The sequence below is a fragment of the Micropterus dolomieu genome, linkage group LG23 (genome assembly GCF_021292245.1).
Source record: "Micropterus dolomieu isolate WLL.071019.BEF.003 ecotype Adirondacks linkage group LG23, ASM2129224v1, whole genome shotgun sequence".
NCBI classification, from domain to species: Eukaryota; Metazoa; Chordata; class Actinopteri; order Centrarchiformes; family Centrarchidae; genus Micropterus; species Micropterus dolomieu.
The window spans coordinates 31,574,203-31,597,327 of NC_060172.1; the positions used below are offsets into that span (position 1 = coordinate 31,574,203).

Below are 23,125 nucleotides of genomic sequence, written 5' to 3' on the forward strand. Positions count from 1 at the left end.
CACAAAAATATAAAAGTATTTAAAAAAACATTAGATGCTGTTCTCAGAAGGGCATATATCCAATATATACCCGTGAAAAAATATATTATTATATATTATGGACACTGTTTAACTTTGGTGCCTTCATTGTCATTCAGATTGCCTACATAAAATGACCTCGGTATTAAACTCTTCTAGAAGTGCATCTCAAGAAGTAGTTGTTCCCCAGCACGCGGTACAATGTGCCGCTGCTCAGGCTGTACTCAAACATGTTGGTTCCACTGTAGATGTACGTGAAACCTGGAGAACAGAAGCTCACTGTTAGTTTCTGTGCAAACTTTTTCTCATGTCAGTGGTCTTGACTTGGAAAACTCCGATAAGCTTTGAATGCTACTCACCTCTGTACTGAAAAGCTGCAGTCACCTTGCTGGTCAGGCCGGAGAAGGCCTGATCCAAACTCCTGGGGAATCCCGGGTCCATAGCCTTTTTGGCCTCATCATAACTGAAGAAACACAGACAGTAATTAGACTGATTCACCATTTTTAAACCACCTAAGAAACCATCAACATACCTAAATCAGTCACCTGAATTAATTTCACGTCACAGTATTTGAACACACCTGTAGTAATTTCTGTCTACAAAGAACAGAGTCTTGGCAGATTCCACATCATAAAGGGCTGCATCAATTTTCTTCACACTTGTGGGCAGACCAAAACTGGAAATTGACTTAGGATAGCCAGGTACAAGATTGTAGCCACTGAAAGCCCACACTTTCTGATCTATATACAGATTAAAAGAAAACATTTTAGCATCAGCATGTAAAGAGAAATAATGCAGTCTTAAATATAGTGTCAGGTTAGGAGCATTAGGTAGAAACAGAGAACAAGTAAAGTACCTTTAAATAAAAAGAGTCGGTCTGACAGTTCATAAGCGGCATCAATGCTGATGGGGGCGTTGGGCCAGACGTTTTTGATGAGACTTTGCTGTGGTGTTGCACTCTGGGGGTATCTACGCCAAAAGAAACTGAGAACACACAACAACAGACGTTAGTTCTCATAAATCAGCTCTTGAGACAACACTCTCAACAGACTTTCAGATAAGTGAGTGTTCTACTGTATGTCTACAATACCTGCCCTTGAAGAAGAGCATCTCTCCTCGCAGGGTGGTGACAGCGTCCAAGACCATAGTTGAATTACAGGCATCAGAGGTGGTGGGGGGCTTAGGACCTGGCTGAACAGGATCCTTCTCTGGGTTTGGACCTGGAGGTTAAATCAATTCAGCATCTCAATCTTTGATAATGTCACACAAAGTTGTGTGACATTATCAAAGATTGTACAGGAGCTTATTCAGAGATGTTTGTGCAAACAGGCATGGATGATCCAAATAGTACTGACCATAGAGAGACTGAATGCCGTTGACATCATCCCGGGGCAGAACAAAGGTGTCGGGGTTTGCGTATGAGTACGTTGGGTACATGAGAGCACTACGATCATTAGAGTGAGACAAGCCCAGGGAGTGGCCAAACTCATGGGCAGCCACCATGAAGAGGACGTAGCCTACAGCAGAAAGCACGTAATTACAGTTCCAGCTCCTCTTGATGATGAGCATATACAGTATATCACATAAATACACACACTGAAAGAGTAGTTAGTAAGTAAAAGAGACACAACAGAGAGCATAAATTACAAACTCACCTTTGTTTGAGCGGAAAGTGAACGTCTCATCTTCATCAAAATGAGCATCCCCTCCAATGCCAGTGGCTGGGGAGAAGGCATGGGCAAGAGTGCTTCCAGGGCCATCAAAAGGGTAAGCATCACCATGTGCTGTTAGCAAGAACATTTGCCATGTATTAAATACTGTACAGCGACAAGAAAAAAAACACATCAGAACTGGGTTTTTGGATAGCTTCTTGCTATATGATTGACCAGCGTTTCAATGTGATTCAAGACACAGAAAACACATGTAGTTACAGCTAGGATGCTTTTTGGGACATCACAACCATTAAACTGAGCATAGGGAGAGTTAATTAATAGTTAAGGCACAGGAAAAGTTATTTTGTACTCACCCTGGCGGCCAAAGGAGATCATGATGTCAGCGGTGCCACTGTTGATTCTTGTGAATCTCAGAGGAGTGACTTTGGCCCAAACCTGCAGTGCCTTCTCTATGGAGTCATCGACCTCTGACACTGGCATGTCAGGTGTGTAGTTCTCTATCCTGTAGGACAGAAAAATAGTCAAGAACATTATTTGATAGACTTCCTACAATTACTGTTTCACACACTTTCTCTCTTCAGATCATTCACCTGTAGGTGAGGCTGTTCTTAGTCCACTTGAGGTTATTTTCAAACGTGGAGAACCTGGCAATATGGACGTCTGGAACGCCACAGCGGGGTTTCTTCATCATCTCTAAGGTTTTATTATCCAGCGTCCCGGTGATCTGGAGACCAAAGAATCGCTGCATGTCACTCAGCTTCCTGCTCACCGGGCTGATCCCCCGTCTGCTAGATGGACCTGTCTCCTCTGTTAGGTTGAAGAATTTCTTCAGGTAGCTCTGCAAAAGAGAACAAGAGTTGGAGACTTAAATATGCATCAACAGCAACAACAACAATTTATTATATTTAGCTATTTAGATTAAGTGGTTTCCTTTGTCTATAACAGCGTAACATTCAGGATTCGTAGAACAAGTTTCCACATGCACCGAAATTCAAAATAGTCTGAATAAATGCATCAAAAGGCAAAGCAAACATACATACCTCTGCAAAATTCTCATCTTGCACAGTAACCTGCGGTACTGGCACGCAGTAAACTGCGACTGCCAGGCTTAGTAGAATGCAGGGTTTGAAAGTCTTCATGGTTTGTTGAATTCAACTGGTGTTTCTGTGCTGGAGGCAGCGGTTATAAAGGCTGAGGACAGGGCATGTTGAGCAATGACCACCTTGAGTCAGTGACTCAATATTCCTTTTATGGATAAGAGAGGAAGTCTGGCTTTGATTGCTCATACAACAAAAAGGTTTCCCCAAACAAGACACTGTAATTATGATGATATGACACGTGTAGGATTGTTATATGTAACAGACAATGCTTACGACAATTTTTTTATGAAATAAAGAAAAATATCATGAATCAACCATTAAAAAAGTACTACTTGTTAGAATTTTTTTTCAGATTCACTTGGAAGCGTAGTATTGTGTTGCATGTCTACATTGATGTAATAAATTTATGAGAATTAATACCAAATTGCCTGCGGTGTGGGCCCAGGGACCACCATGTGAACCGCTGACATGAGGCCCTCCCCACTCTCCGTTAGACCACACAACGGAGCAGCTCCGTCAAAGAGTCCCCCCTCTCCTGAGAGAGCCGTGCTCTCCAGAAAAAGGAATCCAGCACCACACCCAGGTAGGTCAGCCTCTGGGAGGGGAGAGGAGCGCTCTTTTTCCAGTTCACTGTGAAACCCAGGTGAGGCAGGTGTGCAGCGAGCTTGGGTCTGTACCACAGCCTTGTCCCTGACACCCGCCCGCCACAGCGGCTCGAAAGGCGTCTCAACGCACTTGGAGAAAGTGTGCGGGTCCAGAGAGTAACCAAACAGCAGGCGGTTGTACTGATACTGGGTGCCCCAGAAAGAGAAAAGCAGAACCTTCCTGTGTACTGGGATGACGGAAACATGAATGTACATGTCCTTCAGGTCGATGGAGGTGAGCCACTCTCCTTGACACACACACACACTCTAGCACCTGTTTCACTGTCGATGTGCAAAAAGGCCTGTCCATAATCGCTTTATTGAACAACGACAGATCCATGATGGGTCTAATTCCCCCATCTTCTTCCTGACCATGGAGTGACGGGAGTAGAACCCCTGGTTCTCCTGCCCCGGAGTAACTCTGGAGATGGAGAGAACTGTCTCCGCTATCCCGGTGAAGTGGGGAGGGGGGAAGGTGAACTGCAATATATGACCCCGGTGGATCAGAATGTTCATCCACCTGTCCATAGAACAGGAAACGAGCTGCGCTCTACGAGTATCGCTCTGAAAGTGGTCAGACCTGCTGATGAGGTACCCTGGTGGCCATGAAGTGCAGCCACTACTGCTGCAGCCGCTGGGACACCCACCGACAACCCATGGTAGGTTGGAGCGCCCTCCTGTGTGTGGTGGGAGGGTCTGCACGAGGCAGTGTGGCTGCTCTTGTGGGTCCGCCGCTGTACCTCTCCCCCAGAGAGGGAGTGCCCCCACACCTCCTTGTCCTGAGCGGCATAGCAATCCGCAGCGGGGACGGAGATCCCCCGGCATGATGTAGCCCCGTTGGTGTCTTGCCCCATTCTGGCTGGCTTGCTGGAAGACATTTTTCTAAAATGCTTGCCATGTCCTGTGTGTTTGGCAATTTATGTTAGTACTTTGCTTAGGTGTGTTTTTGTGAGTGTTAGTGCCCACATGATCCTTAGATTCTTCCAAGTCATGAATAGTCTGACTTTTGACTCACAAAGTCTCTTCTCACACTGTTGTTTCTTCTGGTAAGACAGTGATGTGCATTGCGAACAAACACAGGCAGGTTGTGTCCTGTCATCATGAGCAAAAGCTCTGTTACCACACATTTCAAAGTACAATCTCTTCATTTTGGCTTACCTATCAACTGTAACTTCCACAGTTTATGAAAAACATTAGTCAGTTTATTCTATTAATGGGTGCTGCACTGCATAGAAAACATAATGGCTTGATTGAGGAACTGTGTGAGTCAACAGGTGGTTAATCCAGATTTGTCTGTAACAAACAACTTTGTACCTCAATGTTACTGGAAAGCTACCTTTTGTTCACTGTTACCTAAGAGGAAAGTCTGATGCAATGTGTTAGTAAATTCAGACACTTTGAGAGAACAAATGTGTTGTTGCAATAAAAGTAACAATAGTCTACAATTATTTTAATTATAAAACCTCTTTGACCAAAAGATGATGCAAAGGTAGGACCATAAAACAAAGTTTACATTTTGTGTCTTTAGAAGAAATGTAGGTATATGTACATATAAGATATTTGAAATATTAAGAAATGCACACACATACACATATCCACTAGCAACATTTGACTAAAAACATAAAAAAAACATTTGTAACATCAACATTAAATTCAATACAGAACAACTGTACTTTGATTCAAGGTATAAATGCCATTATTACAACATTGTATTATGCACTGAGGTAACGCCTTTAAACACCTCCCTGGATTATTCATCTGTTGACAAATTGTTATTAGGTACATTGCGGTAATTGCTTAATATACAGTTTTGGAAAACTTGTGTATACACGGTGGGTACACTGCACAATCATCATGAAGCTACATGAAGTACTTTCCTTCAATTTCACCTAGCCAGAAAATTGGGGCCCCTGCATCATTTTGACTGATAACTTATTATTTTATCTTTTGCTCTATTGGACATAAAGTGATTAGTCATTCCTTTCACCATCTGTCATTGCAAGAAACCATGGAGCCTCATTTGTAGCCTCTAGTATTATTATGACATGCAAAAGATGTTCATATTTATTGAAGCCTGAAATGTAGCCAAAAAACCAAAGCATTAAGTAGCAATAAAGCAATACATCTAAGAATCAAAGAAACTGTAGCAGTAGCATTTAGGTTTTACATCATAGGACGGTTATGAGCTCAGCTCAGTCTGATGTGGACTAATACCACCACTGCTACAGACCTTTTCAAATGGATCAAGTATCAGCCAGAGAGGACAAACCACATTAAATACTGTTTCAAGCAATGATGTTATGAAATTTTACCAATACAGTTTCATAAGCTAGTGTTGTAGTCAAGACCCCCCAAACCGAGACCAAGTCAAGACCAAGACCAGAGTTTATCGAGACCGAGACAAGGGGATGAGAACAGTTGAGACCAAGACTGTGGGAGGGCGAGACCGAGTCAAGACCAAGACCAGTTCCTTGCATTGAATGGCACGCAATAAAATGTGGAACGAGATCACAGGTACTTCTCAAATTGATCTAAAAGATCCACTTTCCCATTAAAACACCCACATACAAACACTAAGAGCTGAAATCAACATAAGCATCGCAGAAAGGGGGACAGTCGTTAACGGGAACAACACGTTTAATTAGGGTTATTGGTTGCATTTAATGCAATAAGTTTTATTTACAATCAAAGTTAGGATGTTAACAAATCAGACAATGCAAAAGCAATTTATTGATATTCCAAAAGTTATGGTCTTGACTGGTCCTGAAATAAAATCCCGAGACAAGACCGAGTATAAAGGCGGTCGAGTCCGAGACAAGACCAAGACCATCAAAAAGTGGTCTTAAGACCAAGACCGAGTACTACAACAGTATCATAAGCCATCCATCCATCCATCCTGCGTACAGGGTCGCAGGGGGGCTGGAGCCAATCCCAGCTGACATTGTGCAAAAGGCAGGTTGCCAGTCCATCGCAGGGCCACACATAGACAGACAACCACTCACACCTAAGGACAATTTTAGAGACACCAATTAACCTAGTCCGCATGTCTTTGGATGGTGGGAGGAAGCTGGAGCACCCGGAGAAAACCCACACGGACACGGGGAGAACATGCAACTCCACACAGAAACCCACGACCCTCTTGCTGTGAGGCGACAATGCCGTCCATCATAAGTCATCCAAAACAATTTAATTAAAGTTTCCATAACAACAGTCACCATTTCCTACGCTGCGGCCAGACGCTACCCTGACCCTGGGCTCTCTTGACAGACGTGTCACGCAGATGACAAAAGCTTAACACACCCGTGTCTCACCAACAGGTGTGTATCCGTAGTTACGTACTGTAACTGCAGATTCTATGAGTATAGGCACAGCCCGCTAAGACTATCGCTAAGGGTTTTACCATTCCGCAAGCATGCGCGGCACTGAGAAAAACTGTCTACACCAACCCACAGAGTGGGCCTCTCCTGCGTCCGCATCTTGTATATATACACACAACGGTGAGACCTAGCCTTCGGCTCCCAAAATGCCTTTTCTTCAGCACTGAGAACCAAGGTCCAGTGAGTCCTTCAACTTATTGGGCTGCACCTATACTCATAGAATCTGGAGTTACAGTACGTAATTACCGTTCTATTTCGTGTAGGCTTCGTCCACTAAGGCTATCACTATTGGGTTAGAAGCCTCACTGGCCCATACGGTACCACCAAGCACAAAACCCACCTGCCCAGAGCCATAAATGAGCCACCCAGCCCCCCACTGTCTGCTGCATTGGTGTCAGTGTGCACACAAGCACGGATGGCGTGACATGGGAGGCAGCAGACCGACCCATGTGTAATAGTCGAGGAACTGGATGGGGGGCCCAGCAGCTGTACAGATGCAGGCCGGGTCACGACAGCAACCGCATGAACTGCGGACAGAGCAGAGGCAGTGCGACCAGTGGCCGCTCCCCCGCACCGTCCCGTGGGAGAGGGCGCACTGCACACTCGCAAGCCAAAACACTCTGAGTGAGAGTGAGTCACTCTCTCGGTGACTCACTCGAAAGAGCACGGGGAAGACCAGGAAACCGCTATGCAGATGTCATCCACCGTCATCCCACCCTGCAACACCACAGAGGAGGAGACACCTCTCGTGAAGTAGGCCCTGAGAGCAGAGGTGTGGGCCCAAATGCAGACTACAGTGAGGAGGATGCAGTGCAATTGAAGATTTATTAAACAAGTAAAGTAGGCTTACACTGGGAGCTCAGTGGCAACTATCCAAACAAAAGTAAAATCCACAGGGAAAATCCATAAGAGAGGAACAAGGTACAAACCAAGGATAAATCCACAAGCGCAGGTACAGGATGGAACACTCAACAGAGACGAGGAAGTCACAAACACTGAACACAACTGAGGACAATATATACACAGGCAAATGAGCAGGGAGGGAAGCACAGCTGAAACACTTCAGGTAATCAACAACAGAAACAAAGCTAGACAAGGACACATTAGAACAGAACACTACAAAATAAAACAGGAAGTAAAACATAGGGAAACACACAAGGAGTTACCAAAGTAAAACAGAAAACAGGAAAAAGCTTCAAAACAGAAAAAAATCAGGGTAGGAAACTGAGACAGGACCAAACAGGGAACAGGAATACACTAAGATGGAGACATAAGACTAAGGATTAAGACACAGACCAAAAAAACACAGAAGTACACAGACCAGGAAAAACACTAAACAAGAACTAAGGCAAAGAACTCAAACGCAGCACTAAGAACTAAGATAAAAGACAAGACAAATACTAAGAAAACTTAAACATGCAAATTAACAAAAAACTAAATTAAGCTAAACATGAAAAGATCAAATAAGCTTACAGAACACAGAACACAAAACCAAACCTATGAAAACAGACTAAACAGGAAAACAACAAAACAGGCACAGACAGCGTTTGTTGAACAACTTCCACAAAAGGAGTAACAAGATTTCCACACACAGCTTTTTTCGACCCATAGCTTACAGCTACTCTGAACGACGAGGGTCGGCCAGAAGCAATCTGGTTGCTATGGCAATAGCTGCAGCAAAGGTGTCACCGGAAGATGGAACGGGGAAGCGGGGAGTCGCTGCATATTTAGACATTTTTAGCATTAAATTGATATGGATGACCTTTAACCAACACAAAACATATATTTATTAACAAATTACAAATAAAACACTTTAAATATAAATGAAGAAAATGAACAGGAGCTGTAAACATTAACGGTGGACATTTATATTGACTATATAATATAATATTGTAAAATAATGGAACATAAATACCTCCATAGTGAAGTCTAATGAGTGTTTGTGTAAAGCAGGACTCTTAAGCTTATTTTACATAGGTCAGAGCTAATGCTACAAAGACATGAGAAGCATTGCTGACCATTGTTTAACGCAGGTAACTCCTCTGTAAATACATGTTCCAGTTTGGACCCAATACTACAGTCTAACTGCCTAGAAATGAAATACATAGTATTATATAACAAGATAGATTCAAGAATAACTGCTGTGGGTGGGTCATGAAATGTTCTGTAATTTTGGCATCACCTTGACATTAGTTCTGTGATCACCACACACACTGTTAAATACATGCTTCTCCTAATTCAAGGCTAAATGTATCTGCAGTTATACATGACTGACCTGATGAAATATAACAGTATAATGTTCAAATAACAGTGAGTCAGTCACATGGTCAAGCTTGCATTGCATTACAGGATGATATTACTGGGCAGACGTCATGTCAAGCACCTGAAATGAAGACGACACAGCGGCCAGCAGCAGCAGAAAGTCTTTGTATCCACACAACACAGAAATGGATGACCACTGTTAACTGTTAGCTAACATACTGTAAAACAGTAAAACTGCATATGAAGTCCAAACTTACATGTTCCAAGTTTGAAGTCGGTTTCAACCCATCCCTGAAGTGAATCCCTGAAGTGAATCCTGGTTTGTTATCTTACTGGTCCTCTTTGTGAAATGGTTAGTAACTTCAGTAACTTACAGACAAGGCTGAGCAGCCTGTTACACCAGCTGTGTGTTCAAACTTAGCCTAGCTATTAGTTTAGTGTAAATTACTGCTAATGTGATTTATGCATTACTGAAATAAACAGTTGCACCATGGAGAGAATTTACAACATACCTCTAACTTACATAAAAACTAATAGTTAACATTACACGTGCGGCTGGGCTCTTTCTAAATTCCACGACCATCTCCACTGTTTTCTGAGCGTTGAGCTCCAGACTGTTCTGGCTGCACCAGGTCACCAGATGGTCGATCTCTGGCATTCAGGTGAAAGTTTCTGCACCAATTTATGGTGGAATTGTTTTTATTTATGTAAAAGGAAACACAAAATTCAGGTAGCACATTACATTTCAAAATATGTTAATATAATAGAATCTAAGTCATAGCAGCTGTCACGCATTCTGTGTTGCTTTCAGAGCTGTTTCTCCTGTAGATCAACATTTCTCATGTAATATCATCCCTGCTGAGGCAACACATATGTAGCCAATATTTAGTCTTCCCTCCACAGAGGACGGAAAACTTGACCACAAAGAAACTGTGTCAAGAAGCTGTTAAAGTTAATGATTGGTTCTGCACGTTTTTGGATCATTTTACAATCAGCAGCTTTGCTTAACTTATTTTTTTGGACAATGCACTTTTGTTTCTTCTATATTTTAATTGCATTGTATGTTTTCTTCATGTGCAAATAAACATTTCTGAAAGCATTTTCATTTGTTATTTAACAGCAAGTTATATTGCAGAATGTTTTTTTTTCATTTGTTAGTTAACATTTCTTGCTGCATGCTATTTTATAAACATTAACATTTATAAACATTTATACAAATGCTTTTAAAAAGTGATGGGGACAAAATCAGCCAATTCAGAAAGTGGAGGGGATGTCCCCAGCGTCCGCAGTGTAAATGACACGTATGGGTCTGGTAGTTTTTTTCAGTTTGCTTAGGTTTAGTTTAAGGTTGGTTTAGGGTAGAGGGAAGACTCCAGAGCCTGTGGCCCTTTGTGAGCTGATTGCTTCCCTTTCTTTTGTCATTCTGTTGTTTGGTTTATTATGTGTTGTTCAGGGTTGGTTTATGGAACCTCTCATTGTTAGGAGTGAGGTTTTGTGTTCATGTCTTTCCTGTTTAAGTCTGTTTTTGGTTCTGTGTTTCTCTGTGTAGCCTTGTTATTTTATTCAGTCTCATGTTCTAGTTTACTTAGAATCTGTTTTGTCTCTTATCTTAGTTCCCAGTCCTGTGCCTTAGTTCATGCCTTGGTGTTTACTTCTGGTCTGTAAACTTCTGTGTTGTTTGACCATGTCTGCTCTGAGTTCTGTTTTATCTTAGCTTCAGTCTGTGTTCCTTGTTGTTTTTAGTTTAGCTGTGATCTGTCTGCTTGTGTCTGAGTTAGTTTATTATTTCTGATCTGTTACATCTTATTTTGATATGACCTGTGTTTACTGTTCAGTGACCTATGTTACCCCAGTAATCCCTCTGCATGCCAGTCTCTCCGTTTCCCCCTGCGCTCTCTCTGCCTGCCTGTGTCTGGTTAGCCTCATGTCCCTCACCTGTGTATCTCCTCCCAGCTCGTTAACTCTGTGTATATATCCTTGCTTGTTTCCCTCAGTCTTTGTCTGGTCATTGTAGCGTGTATACGCTCTGTCTTGTGTTGTAGTGGTTTTGCCTGCCTTGCTCGTCGTGTCATCTTTTTTCCCCTGCTGTCTGGATTATTACCTAGTGATGGGCAAAGCGAGGCTTTGTGAAACATTGAAACGTTTGAAGCAATTGTGCCAGAATTGTGTTGAGGCTTCGAAACTACTTCGACACCTGTCTCCACGGTGACACCTACTGGTCACTTTTGATGTCGACACATCTTGGTAATGGTTTCATTGAAACAAGACTGACCTGCGTTTACAATAGCAGGATAAGCGGTTGACGATGGATGGATGACCAACAGGATTTTGGAGAAATCACCATACAACAAGCACACAAGCGCGTTCAGATTGTCAGAGACAGCAGATGGGGATTGCAATAAAATCTGTTTAATAAAACACGTCTCTGTGTTAGCTGACGCTTTTCTCAAAAGCAAATCCCAATTACTATGTCAGAGGGCGCACCTTGGGAGCAACTAGGGGTAAAGTGTCTTGCTCAGGGACCCATGTATCACAGTGGGAATTGAACCCAGGTCTCTTACACCAAAGGCATATGTCTTAACCACTACCCCATAGAGACAAATTGTTAATGTTCAGAATCGGAATACTTTATTGATCTCAGACGGTGAAGTCTTTGTTGCAGATACTCGCAAGACGGAAAAGGAATAGAAATAATAGGTATAATAATAGGTTTTTTTCATAATTGACATCACCACCCTTGGAAAAATTTGGTCACATGGAACATTTGTTGCTGGCAAAGATAAATATTTTTTTTGCCATCATAGGTAAATACTACAGATATATACTACAGCACGTTGCTCCAATAAATCAAATGATTGTGTGTCCTTGGAACAAATCTGTCAAATGAGTTAGAAGCTGATGTGCGGTTTGTTCCAAACACTGTGAATCAAGCGTAGAAGTGGCAGCTGTGCCACCTGTCGAATCAGGGGTGAAACGCACCGAAGCCTCGCTTCACTATGGTTACATGACACTGACGTTTTGAACCACGCTTTGGAGCAGTGTTTCGAAACGTCTATGCTTCGAGATCTCGACACAGCGTCGACACGTCAGTATCGAGCGTCCCATCCCTATTATTACCCTTCTTGGATTTTCTGTTGGATCACCTTGTTTGCTTGGACTGTGTTTATTTTTGATTACCTGGAATCACCTTAAGTTTGTTAATAAACCTTTTGAACTGATCCTGCTCTGTGTCCTGCGTTTGGGTCCACCACCCTTCTCAACTACAAATCACATGCAGGCATGCATGTGTTTGGATGGTAGGAGGAAGCCTGGTTACAGCCTGGTTAGTGGAAGAAGTTGTAGATGAAGCTGGATGCTGTGACAGTTAAGACTTTGGGTTCAGCTCAGGCCGTGCTGCTGCTGCATGCAGCTGTTCCTCTCCTGTCAATGTGCTAGGTTAATTGGTGTCTCTAAAATTGTCGTTAGGTGCGAGTGTGAGTGGTTGTTTGTCTATGTGTGTCCCTGCGATGGACTGGCGACCTGTCCAGGGTGTACCCCGCCTTTCGCCTGATGTAAGCTGGGATTGGCTCCAGCCCCCCGTGACCCTGTACGCAGGATAAGTGGTTGACGATGGATGGATGGATGGATGGTTCTTGCAACTTTGATGAACAGATAACAGACATGTAGGCAAAATATAGAAATTGTCACATTTTATTAATATATTCTTTAAATACTGTTTGTTTACAGCACTAAATGTAATCAAATTAAATGTTTGAATATTTAATATGTACTGTTAGTGTAAATCCATTCAGGGTGGCTATATAAACACCCTAGCTAGTAAACTCGCCTAGAAGTTACTGCAGGGCAAGAAGTAGCTGTTCCTCAGCACACGGTACAACCTCCTCGTCCTCAGGCTGTACTTAAAGATGTAGGGTCCACTGTAGATGTAAGCAAAATCTGCAGAACAGAGACTCAATATTAGTTTCTGTGCTAGCTAAATGAAAAGTTGAGCACCATGAGGCGGTTAGCTCTTTTTACACTTTTTATCACTGATTAAACATAACTAATGCATAACTATCGCATGATTTACGCGTAACAATGCGATTGATCACGATTAATTTTTACGCACAAAAATAAATAATGAATTCTAAAGTAGTGTATTGTGCACTTTTAATTTAAATGTACTGCTATATACAAAAACGTGCAATAACATGTGGTTTGCAAACACTTTACACAAATATTGTGCTTTTTACCAGCAGTATTCCCTTTACACAGTAGCAAAAAAATATTTCTTGTAAATCTCCACTTAAACAGTAATGTAAACAAATCAAATATTAAACCAAAGCTATTTGCCACTGCCAGGACATTAGCTTGTTAAAACAAGTTACCATTAGAGACAGTTTTTTTTCTGAACAGGTATCAGCAGACACATTTTTCTTTTATCAGGGAGCAGCATAAACACTATGTTCTATAGGGTTGGACACCGAGATGGACGATGATGGGGATGGGGGATGGGGGGGACGTTACAAGTCGCGGTGAATATTTTTCAAGCACGGACCAGGTAACGTTAAAGCAGCATTGAACACACAGGGTGCAGATGTTGGTTTCGGTTGTTTGGTAGGCTGCATCATTAACAAGCAAGCGGCTCACCTGCTGCCGTGATAACGGATCACAGGTGGAAAAATATGGAAAAAAGATGAAAGCATAGTAAGCCTCCCTCCACTGTTTGTTTGGGTGGGACCCATGGTTTGACTGTATGTGTATTCAGAGCCAGTGAGCAACAGACTTTCAAAATAATAATAATTTAAAAAAGAATTGTGTTCATGTGCGATAAATTTATTGTTGCCATTGATTAATGAATGCGTTAACGCGATAATAGCGCGTTGCAAATCTGTTTAATGCCAAGCTAAGGTAAATGTCTCCTGGTTGTAGCTTCATGTTCAACAGATATTCATCATGTAACTCTCAGCATTCATCCATTTGTCAGAAGGCTGAATATCTCATATCAGTAGTCTTGACTTGGAAAACCCAGATCAACTTTAAAAGCTTTCTGATCTGTGTAGAGATGAAAAGAAAATACTGTTTAGTATGTGCATGTAAAAGTAAATAATTTAGTCAGAATAGGACCCTTAGGTAGATACAGAGAACAAGTACAGTACCTTTGAAGAGTAAGACGCTGTCTGATTGTCGGCTTTCATAAGCAGCATCAATGTTGACGGGGGCACTGGGCCAGAAGTTTGTTATGAGAATTTGCTCTGGTGTCGCACTCTGGGAGTAGCTACGCCAGAAGAAACTGAAAACAGACACAAGCCAGGCATGTATTTTGAAAAATTCTAATCCTTGTCAGATTTTGGATCATTCTACCATACAGTATGTCTGATACCTGTCTTTGAAGAAGAGCATCTCTCCTCGCAGGGTGGTGACAGCGTCCAAGACCATGGTTGGATCACAGGCATCAGGGGTGGTTGGAGGCTTAGGTCCAGGCTTAACAGGGTCCTTGTCTGGGTTTGGACCTGGAGGTTAAATAAAGTCAGCATCTCATTGCAACAAAGTTGTGTGACATTATCCAAGATTGTGCAGGAGCCTTTTCAAGGATTCTGGTCATGTTATTAGCTATTTGTGCAAACAGGCACGGATGATCCAGCCAGTTAGTACTGACCATAGAGAGACTGAATGCTGTTGACATCATCTCGCGGCAGAACAAAGGTGTCGGGGTTTCTGTATGAGTACGTTGGGTACATGAGAGCACCAGGATCATTAGAGTGAGACAAGCCCAGGGAGTGGCCAAACTCATGGGCAGCCACCATGAAGAGGACGTAGCCTACAGCAGAAACAGGTACAGGTAGAGTTGTTCTGGATGAAGACCAATTTTTCATGTCAAAATACACACAATGGAGTTATTTTTAAAAATTTCCTCCCATGGCAGTGGTGGAAAGTAAAACTAGGGTATGAAAAACCCTGCCCTGTTTGAGGGGGAACTAGGTTTTACAGCTTTTAACTAGTAGATTCAATTAATTATATACAGTTATACAGGCAGTTTAGTCCAGTGGTTCCTGACCTAGGTCGTCGGCCCTCTACTAATTGTCACAAGATTAATCTGATGATTTATCATGATACGATGAATGGGAGAGGAACAGAATAAAGTTCTGCCACACAAATTTGTAAAAATTTTTGGACTCTACTCTAATCTTTATTTTTTTCTGAAATATATTTATAGTATAGATCATTTAAACAATTATTTAAATGAAACTACATCAGAGGTTTAGGGGGTAAATGTCTCTTTGGTGAAATTGCCAAACTCATATCTGAAACAAGAAAAGAAACCCCAGCAACACATGTAAAGCCAGAAAGGTTCAGAACCAATTCTATTAAGATTTTCTACTAACTGCAACTATAGTTACAACTACAACAAATGTAGTGGAGTAAAATGTAGTAAAATAAAAATTAATTTCTATAGTAGCACAAAATGGAAATAGTCAACTAAAGCACCTCAAGAACAGTGGAGTAAATGTACGCAGTTACTTTCCACCACTGTCCCAAGCAGAGCATAAATAAAACAAACTCACCATTGTTTGAGCGGAAAGTGAACCTCTCATCTTCATCAAAATGTATAAAAAATATATTCTGAGCGATATTTTGATATCACTACTTTTTTAAGGCTGTCATGAATTCAAAGGTCCTTACTCACAAACTACCTTCTCTATTTCGCAGGCTACTGTTTCCTGTGATTAGACGACAGTGATTTTAAATCTTTTCTTTTACTACTGCAAAATATAAATATTAGCATATTGCCTTTAGAATCTGTGAGTTATATAACTGTGCTGCATAAACAAAATATTTTACATTTTGTAAAATGTACTTTTTAAAAAGTGGATTATTGAATAGTGTTTTGAATAATGTAAAAAAAAACTTTTATAAACTTTTAAAAAGCTCAATCAAATCATGAGAAAACACACAAAGCTTTAATAAATACGTGAAATACAATCACTTCTGTTTCCAGGACAATAGATGTTTATCTATTTTATGGGACATTATTAAGTTTACTATTACAATGTTATATTACAACTTTTTCCACTGATTATTCATCAGTGACCAGTCTATTTTTAGACATAATGTGGGAAATGCAGGATGTATACTTCCACCCACACACATATGTAGTATACCTACGTTACTGTTAATACAAATTAAGAATATTAATATTCGGAAATATTAATTAATAAATACTCCCGGGCACCACCGGAAATTCCCGATCGCCCAGGGTTTCTGGACACCCTAGGTATGGTTTTTATAATTACACAGACATTCACTAGTGATCAGTTAGTTAATAATCGTTCCATTATCTTAAATAAATCAGTCAATCTCATATCAAAAGGGCACAAATCCTCCCTTACAGTGACCTGTAGTTAAACAATACACACACACCATTCCTGTGATTAGGGTGAAATTTATTAGAACTAACTACGTGAACATAAATGCGGTTAAATATACATCAAAAAAATAAACAATTGCTAAACAAAACAGAATGCAAACAGTGAGAGTAATGGGGTTCACTGTGACTTGAGTTCTATTGTGGAAAGGAGCAAGAGAACTAATGAGGCAAGGCAAGGCAAGTTTATTTGTATAGCACATTTCAACAACAAGGTAATTCAAAGTGCTTTACATAAAACATAAAAGCAACAGGGAAATATAAAAAAAAAGTTTAAAAGCAACATGGGGAAATTGAACAAAAACCCATTAAAATATAATAAAAGTTACAGTGCAGTGTACAATCAGGGTTAAAAGAGTTAAATGGAAAATAAAAACAGGCTGAGGGGTTGAGCAAATAATTGAGTTACAATTATTTTGAAAAGAGAATAAAAAGAGACGTACACTTAATCCACTCTCTCTAGCTAGTCTGTACTTCTTTGCGTCCACTGAAACTCCAAAAACCCTCGGACACTACAGAGAAACCAGGATGTCTGTCCGCAGGCCACTTTGATCCAGTTATACTGTGGACCCACTTGCGTGTTTACAGGTGGACAGAGGTTCCTGCAAATCACTCGGGCGCGAGATTTAAGACCACTTCCTTCACTCTGTTCAATCTCACTCTCATTATCTTTTCACTCAATTACCTACTCATTTCTCACCGTGTAAATATTTAATTAAAAGCAATGGTAAAAAGCTAAAAACAAAGAAAAAGAAAACAGGACAGTGCAGTGTAAGTTATCAATCTACTAGTTAAAGACAGTGGTAAAAAGAAAAATCTTAAATATTTAATTAAAAGCTATGGTAAAAAGAAAAGTCTTCAGTCTTAATTTAAAAGAACTGATAGTTTCAGCAGACCTGCAGTTATCTGGGAGTTTGTTCCAGATATACGGAGCATAATAACTGAACGCTGCTTCTCCTTGTTTAATTTTGACTCTGGGGACAGAAAGCAGACCTGCCCCAGACGACCTGAGAGGTCTGGATGGTTCATAACGAAACAGAAGATCAGAAATGTGTTTTGGCCCTAAACCATTTAGTGCTTAATAAACTAACAGCAGGATTTTGAAATCAATTCTTTGACATGCAGGAAGCCAATGTAAAGACCTCAGAGCTGGAGTGATGTGATCCACCTTTTTGGTCTTAGTGAGGACTCGAGCAGCAGCGTTCTGAATCAGCTGCAGCTGTCTGATGGATTTCTTAGGGAGCCCTGTAAGGACACTGTTACAGTAGTCGAGTTGACTGAAGATAAATGCATGGATAAGTTTTTCCAGGTCTTGCTGAGACATAAGTCCTTTAATCCTTGATATATTCTTTAGGTGATAGTAGGCTGACTTTGTAATTGTCTTAATGTGGCTCCTCAAATTCAGGTCTGAGTCCATGACTACACCAAGATTTCTGGCTTGATTTGTGGTTCTTAACATTACAGATTGAAGTCGAGCACTGACTTTCAATCGTTCCTTCCTGGCTCCAATAACAGTAACTTCAGTTTTATCTTTGTTTAATTGGAGAAAATTCTGGCACATCCAATCGTTGACCTGCTCAATACAGTTACTCAGCACTTGTATGGGATCATAGTCCCCTGGTGAAATGGTTATGTAAATCTGTGTATCATCTGCATAATTATTATGAAAAACAATGGGATATTTGTTATGGGCCTATAATTGCTCATTAGTGACCTGTCTAGATTGCTCTTTTTTAAGAGTGGCTTAATGACTGCAGTTTTCAGGGCCTGTGGGAAAAAAACCTGAGTGGAGAGACATGTTGACAATTTGTAGTAGATCTGAGGCCATGCATTTAGACACATTTTTGAAAAAACCTGTTGGCAGAATATCAAGGCAGCATGAAGAGGATTTCAGATGTTGTATTATGTCCTCCAGGTTTTTATGGTTAATAGAATAAAAGTGTCTCATGCTATATGAATTGTTTTTAAGTGGACATAGGGACAAGACATATCCTGTTACTGACATGGAGGCACTGATTGCTTGTCTAATTGTTTGAATTTTGTCTGTGAAGAAGGAGGCAAATTCATTGCAGGCCCTGGTGGATTGAAGGACAGAGGCAACAGACACAGGAGGGCTGGTTAGCCAGTCGACAGTAGCAAACAGGGCACGTGCATTATTAGTGTTTTTGGTGATGATGTCAGAGAAGGAGGACCACCTTGCATTTCTCAGTTCTAAATAATAAATGCGAAGTCTCTCTTTATAGATGTCATAATGAACGTAGAGATTTGTTTTCCGCCACCTGCGTTCAGCTTTTCGACACTGTCTTTTTTGAGTTCTAACCAGCGTGGCATTTCTCCATGCAGATCTTCTCTTACCAGAGACCACCTTCACCTTGGCTGGTTCAATGGCATCAATAACATTTGTAATTTTAGAACTGAAATTATCTACAAGCTCATTGACTGAGACCCGTGAGAGGGCGGGTGTCAAAGAGAAGGCCTCAATTAATTTTTCACTAGTGCTCGCAGTGATATGCCGTTTTGTGATCACCTCTGTTTGTACATTTTTGTGCACGCAGATAGCACTCTCAAAGAAAAAACAGGAATGATCAAAGAGAGCAACATCAGTCACCACAACCTTGGAAATGTCCAGACCCTTGGAGATGACTAAGTCCAACGGATGCCCCTTATTGTGTGTGGGCTCCCTCACATGTTGGGTCAGTCCATAATTATCAAGAACACAACACAGTTCTTTAGTCCCTCTGTCCTGGGGGTTGTCAACATAGATGTTAAAATCACCAACAATAACCACACAGTCAAAGTCAATAAGGTGACACAGAGCCACATATTCAAAAGAAGCAAAGTTCCCATAAGACATCTTTTTGCATTGGAGGGAGTCATTAAACAAAATAAGTGTAAGTTATGGTAATAACTCAGTTAAATTTGGCTATTTGGCGTATTTCAATCAAATACCTTCCCCCAATCAAACTTTACATGTCAAACAGTTATACCGTTCTTAGTTCTAAGCATTTGATAAGAAGGAAACTATTAAGTTATTGTCAGTAGTTAAACATTAAGGGTTAAACATTTTGTAGAGATCACTGCAGATGAAAGGAACTTAATTAACCACTTCCTGTATTATATTGGCAGTTAAACATTCTTACTTAGAAAATATATAAGCAAGTTACATGAACATGGCATCATAGTATGGGCAATAAAACAGAGAGATTAAACAGCAGAAGCCACATCAACAACAACAACAACAACAACAACAACATGGTACTAGAGTTACTGAAATTGAAGTGGAGAGAACTATTAAGTAACTTAACAAAGATTATTTAATTAAACAAGGTAATACTGAAAACTTAGAGACAACATTTCTGTTCACAAGAAAGGAATGTGGGAGTGTTCTCCCCTGGATCTAGTTTTTCTTATCAGTTTCGCGCATCTTCGTGAGAAGGAGGGGGCAGGTTGAGAGCCCATGTTAATGGCTCTTTGGTGGGTATAGAACGAGGACTGAAAGAAAGGGGTTCTTTGATAGTTGAAGTAATTAGAAAGGGGGGCACGGTTGCTATGGTTACCGTGCCATTTGGCTTGTCCTGGGGAGCGTCGGGGGGCGACACCTTTATGGTCAGGGTGTCTAGGATGTCTCTCAGAATCAACAGTTTGTAGTCTGTTTGAGCTTGTGCAGGCCCTTACCAGGCACCAAGGGATGTCTCTCGTTTGCATATCAGAGGCAAATCCTGGGGGGAGGCCCCCCTTGGATAAGGGCACTTGGCCGCAGCTGCTGCAAAGCCAAAGTCTCCTTCTCCTGACACTTTGTCAGAACGACCGACACGCTCACACAGATGGACTAAGAGAACCGCTCCCTCCAGCACACTCCTGGTGGTACAGTCCGACTCAAGAGAGAATCCTCTCACAGAGTCCAAAGCCACTCAGGGCAGTCCGCCCTCCCAACAGTTCTTGTGTCACCTGACTGACAGGGGAGTTTCACGGAAATTCTACCTGCCTGTAACACTTGAAAACACTCTGGTGCAGGAAGCACTTCTTGATTCAGCCGCAGACATCACTGTAATGTCATCAGCCCTCTTCATGCAGCTACAGGCCATGACCTGCTCCCACAAAAACCTGAGACTACAGACAACAGTCCAGCCACTCGGTCCTGAAAACTTCAATTTGACAGCCTTGACATTAATCCACATGTCTATCGGTCGCATGGACCTCATCCACCCGGTGTATGTCTCACTATTTGACGCCATTCCTCTACTCATCGGCAAAGACTTCCTTAACCGCTTTGAGCCACTGCTTTACTTTCAGAACTTGACGATTTGGGCACAGGTGAGACGACCTCTGCCTATCTCACTGTCTGAATACATCGCAGAACGAGAAACCTGCTTCTGTGCTTTAATTACCATCTCAAATGACGCACTGATCCCCAAAACCACTCTACTGGATTGGCCGCTCAGCACCGACACTCATGACTGTGAGCTCAGGACTCCAGAGATGGGGCACACGCCTTCTTCCTTGCCTCCTGACCTCTCTGTTAAGGAAGTGAGTCACACTGAGCCTTCAAAGGCTACTGTCAGTCTTTCTTCTTTGCCGCTTACCAGCGACTCGGTTCCCACAGGCAACATGACCAATGACAGACAGATGGGTGCACAAATTGGCACCGCCAGCACTCCCCAGACACGATCTCTCCCCACTGGACCGATCCTTCTGTGGTCACAGACAAACATTCACCTGCTCTGGACCAAATCAAGTTTCACAGAAATCCCATGGGACTTGACGGGATAACGTCCTAATAAATTAATAATTAACAGAAATCCTCAATTAGGTACGATAGCTGCTAGTGGTTAAAAAGGTCATATTAGAGTTCACGTGCGTGCCTAGTAAAACAAAACTTGGAAGCCAGGTATCTTTTTACTTCGGTCCGCCACCCACAGCTCTAGCCACTATTCTGTGTCTCCCTGTTGCAATTAAAGGAGGTCTTTAACCACTTAACTTTGAATTTCCAAAAATTTTCCACCCACCAGGTGGAGCCGCTCTCAACCTGACCACTTAGTCACAAGTGGGGGCTACTGTCCAAATTTATTGCTCCTTTAACCAATTAAGAATATCTGCTCCAGAGCAGACATCTTCTTGCAGCAACTGCAGAAATAGAATACCATTCAGAACAGTTCCTCTGAGGACTAAAAGCCGCTTCATTTTTAAAAATTTTGTTTTTGAAAGGGCTAAGACCCTCAGACGAGACTGTTAGCCTAAACCAGCTAAACAACTCTCAAGCTCACTGCAGGTTATGGTTCTGAATATCAAATAATTTTCAGTTAAATAATGTTGGTCATGCTCACACACGACTTGTCATTTTGTTAAGATATTTTTTTGCTTCCCAAATTAATTTTCCGCTTTATTTTATTTCAGGTGATTAAGTAACACAGCAGGCACCTGCTACTTTAAGACTAGCTAATTGGGGCTACCCTAAGTGACTAGCAGAATTAGTAGCCTTAGAAGGACATCAACCTGATCACAGATGTTGTGTTTTGCCACCTGCTCTGCTCTGCTTGACTCCTTCCACCTCACCAGCATCATCAGCACCTGACCAGCAGCCGACCAACGCATCATCAGCACCTGACCAGCAGTGAACCTGCACCTGACAAACCACACTTGTTGTTTCTCATTGCGTCCAAAACGTTCCCTATCGGAGGGAACATTTTGTCCGAACGGGGGGATGTAGTGAACAACGGTGTGGATTTGTGCATTTTATATTGAATAAATTTGGAGCTACTCCAAATTCCTCTCTCCTCTCCCAGAGAAGAAGGGGGGGTCAAAGTTGCTTTCTTTAAGTGCTATGCCTGGGCAGTTGATCGTAAAACTGGCACCTTTTTGATCTACGAAGCTGATACGCGGGGCCTGACTGTTAAACTGACAAAGGGATATGAACCAGCGATTAGCATTTCCCTGAACAGCCTATCAAAACTGCCCCCCCACACATGTAAGCATGGCAACTGACCTTGCTCTCTGTTTCATTACCCCATCAAACGGACACCCCTGTCTCACCCAAGTTGTGACATAACCCAGAAAGCCAAACTTTAAATAACCAAAGACTGGAGTCTCCAAAGACTCAAAGCATTTAATTAAGTTCAATTAAATCTTTAGTTACCTGATTACGTTTGCCTCTATTTAAGTAGTTATGTTAACATGTTGTTGCTATCTGTTGTTGATATTAGTGCTGAAAAGAATCTAAATAAGTTACTTTTGCAGTGTTTTTTATTTTCAGCAAGACACTCCCTCATCTAATGGATTAAATGCTTGTTCATAATACTTTCCGACAAAATTCCTTTAGAAATGATGATAAAGAAATGTCTTACTATACTCTTAATCGCCTGCTTGAATTTAAGGATGAATAACTATTTCCCGGTTCCTAAGAAGAGATGATCTTGGATTAATCTAAGCTTTCCTCATGTAACCTGTGCTCCCCCAAGTGGACGAAATAAGTATTACATACCATCGTTGGAAATGCTGTTAAATGTATAAATATCCTGACCAATAATGTGACAATTGTTTTCTGTTACCAAATGCTTAACTTAGAACAGTACAACCGTTTGACCATTGAGGTTCGATTGTGGAAAATATTTGATTATAATAGGCGCAACCACGCCCCAGACAACAAAAG

The 23,125-nt window shown here is 41.5% G+C and overlaps 1 protein-coding gene across 1 annotated transcript; it reads right to left on the reverse strand.

Annotated features, from left to right (window-relative positions):
• Positions 1-79: 79 nt before the first annotated feature.
• Positions 80-2,957, reverse strand: LOC123962651 (collagenase 3-like). The gene is made up of 10 exons (XM_046038843.1): positions 2,732-2,957; positions 2,282-2,529; positions 2,045-2,193; positions 1,674-1,802; positions 1,374-1,535; positions 1,109-1,238; positions 875-1,002; positions 599-758; positions 378-481; positions 80-279 (listed from the first exon to the last, which is right to left on the reverse strand). The coding sequence occupies exons 1-10, from the start codon at positions 2,828-2,830 to the stop codon at positions 164-166; spliced, it is 1,425 nt and encodes a 474-aa protein (XP_045894799.1). The 5' UTR covers positions 2,831-2,957; the 3' UTR covers positions 80-163.
• Positions 2,958-23,125: the final 20,168 nt, after the last annotated feature.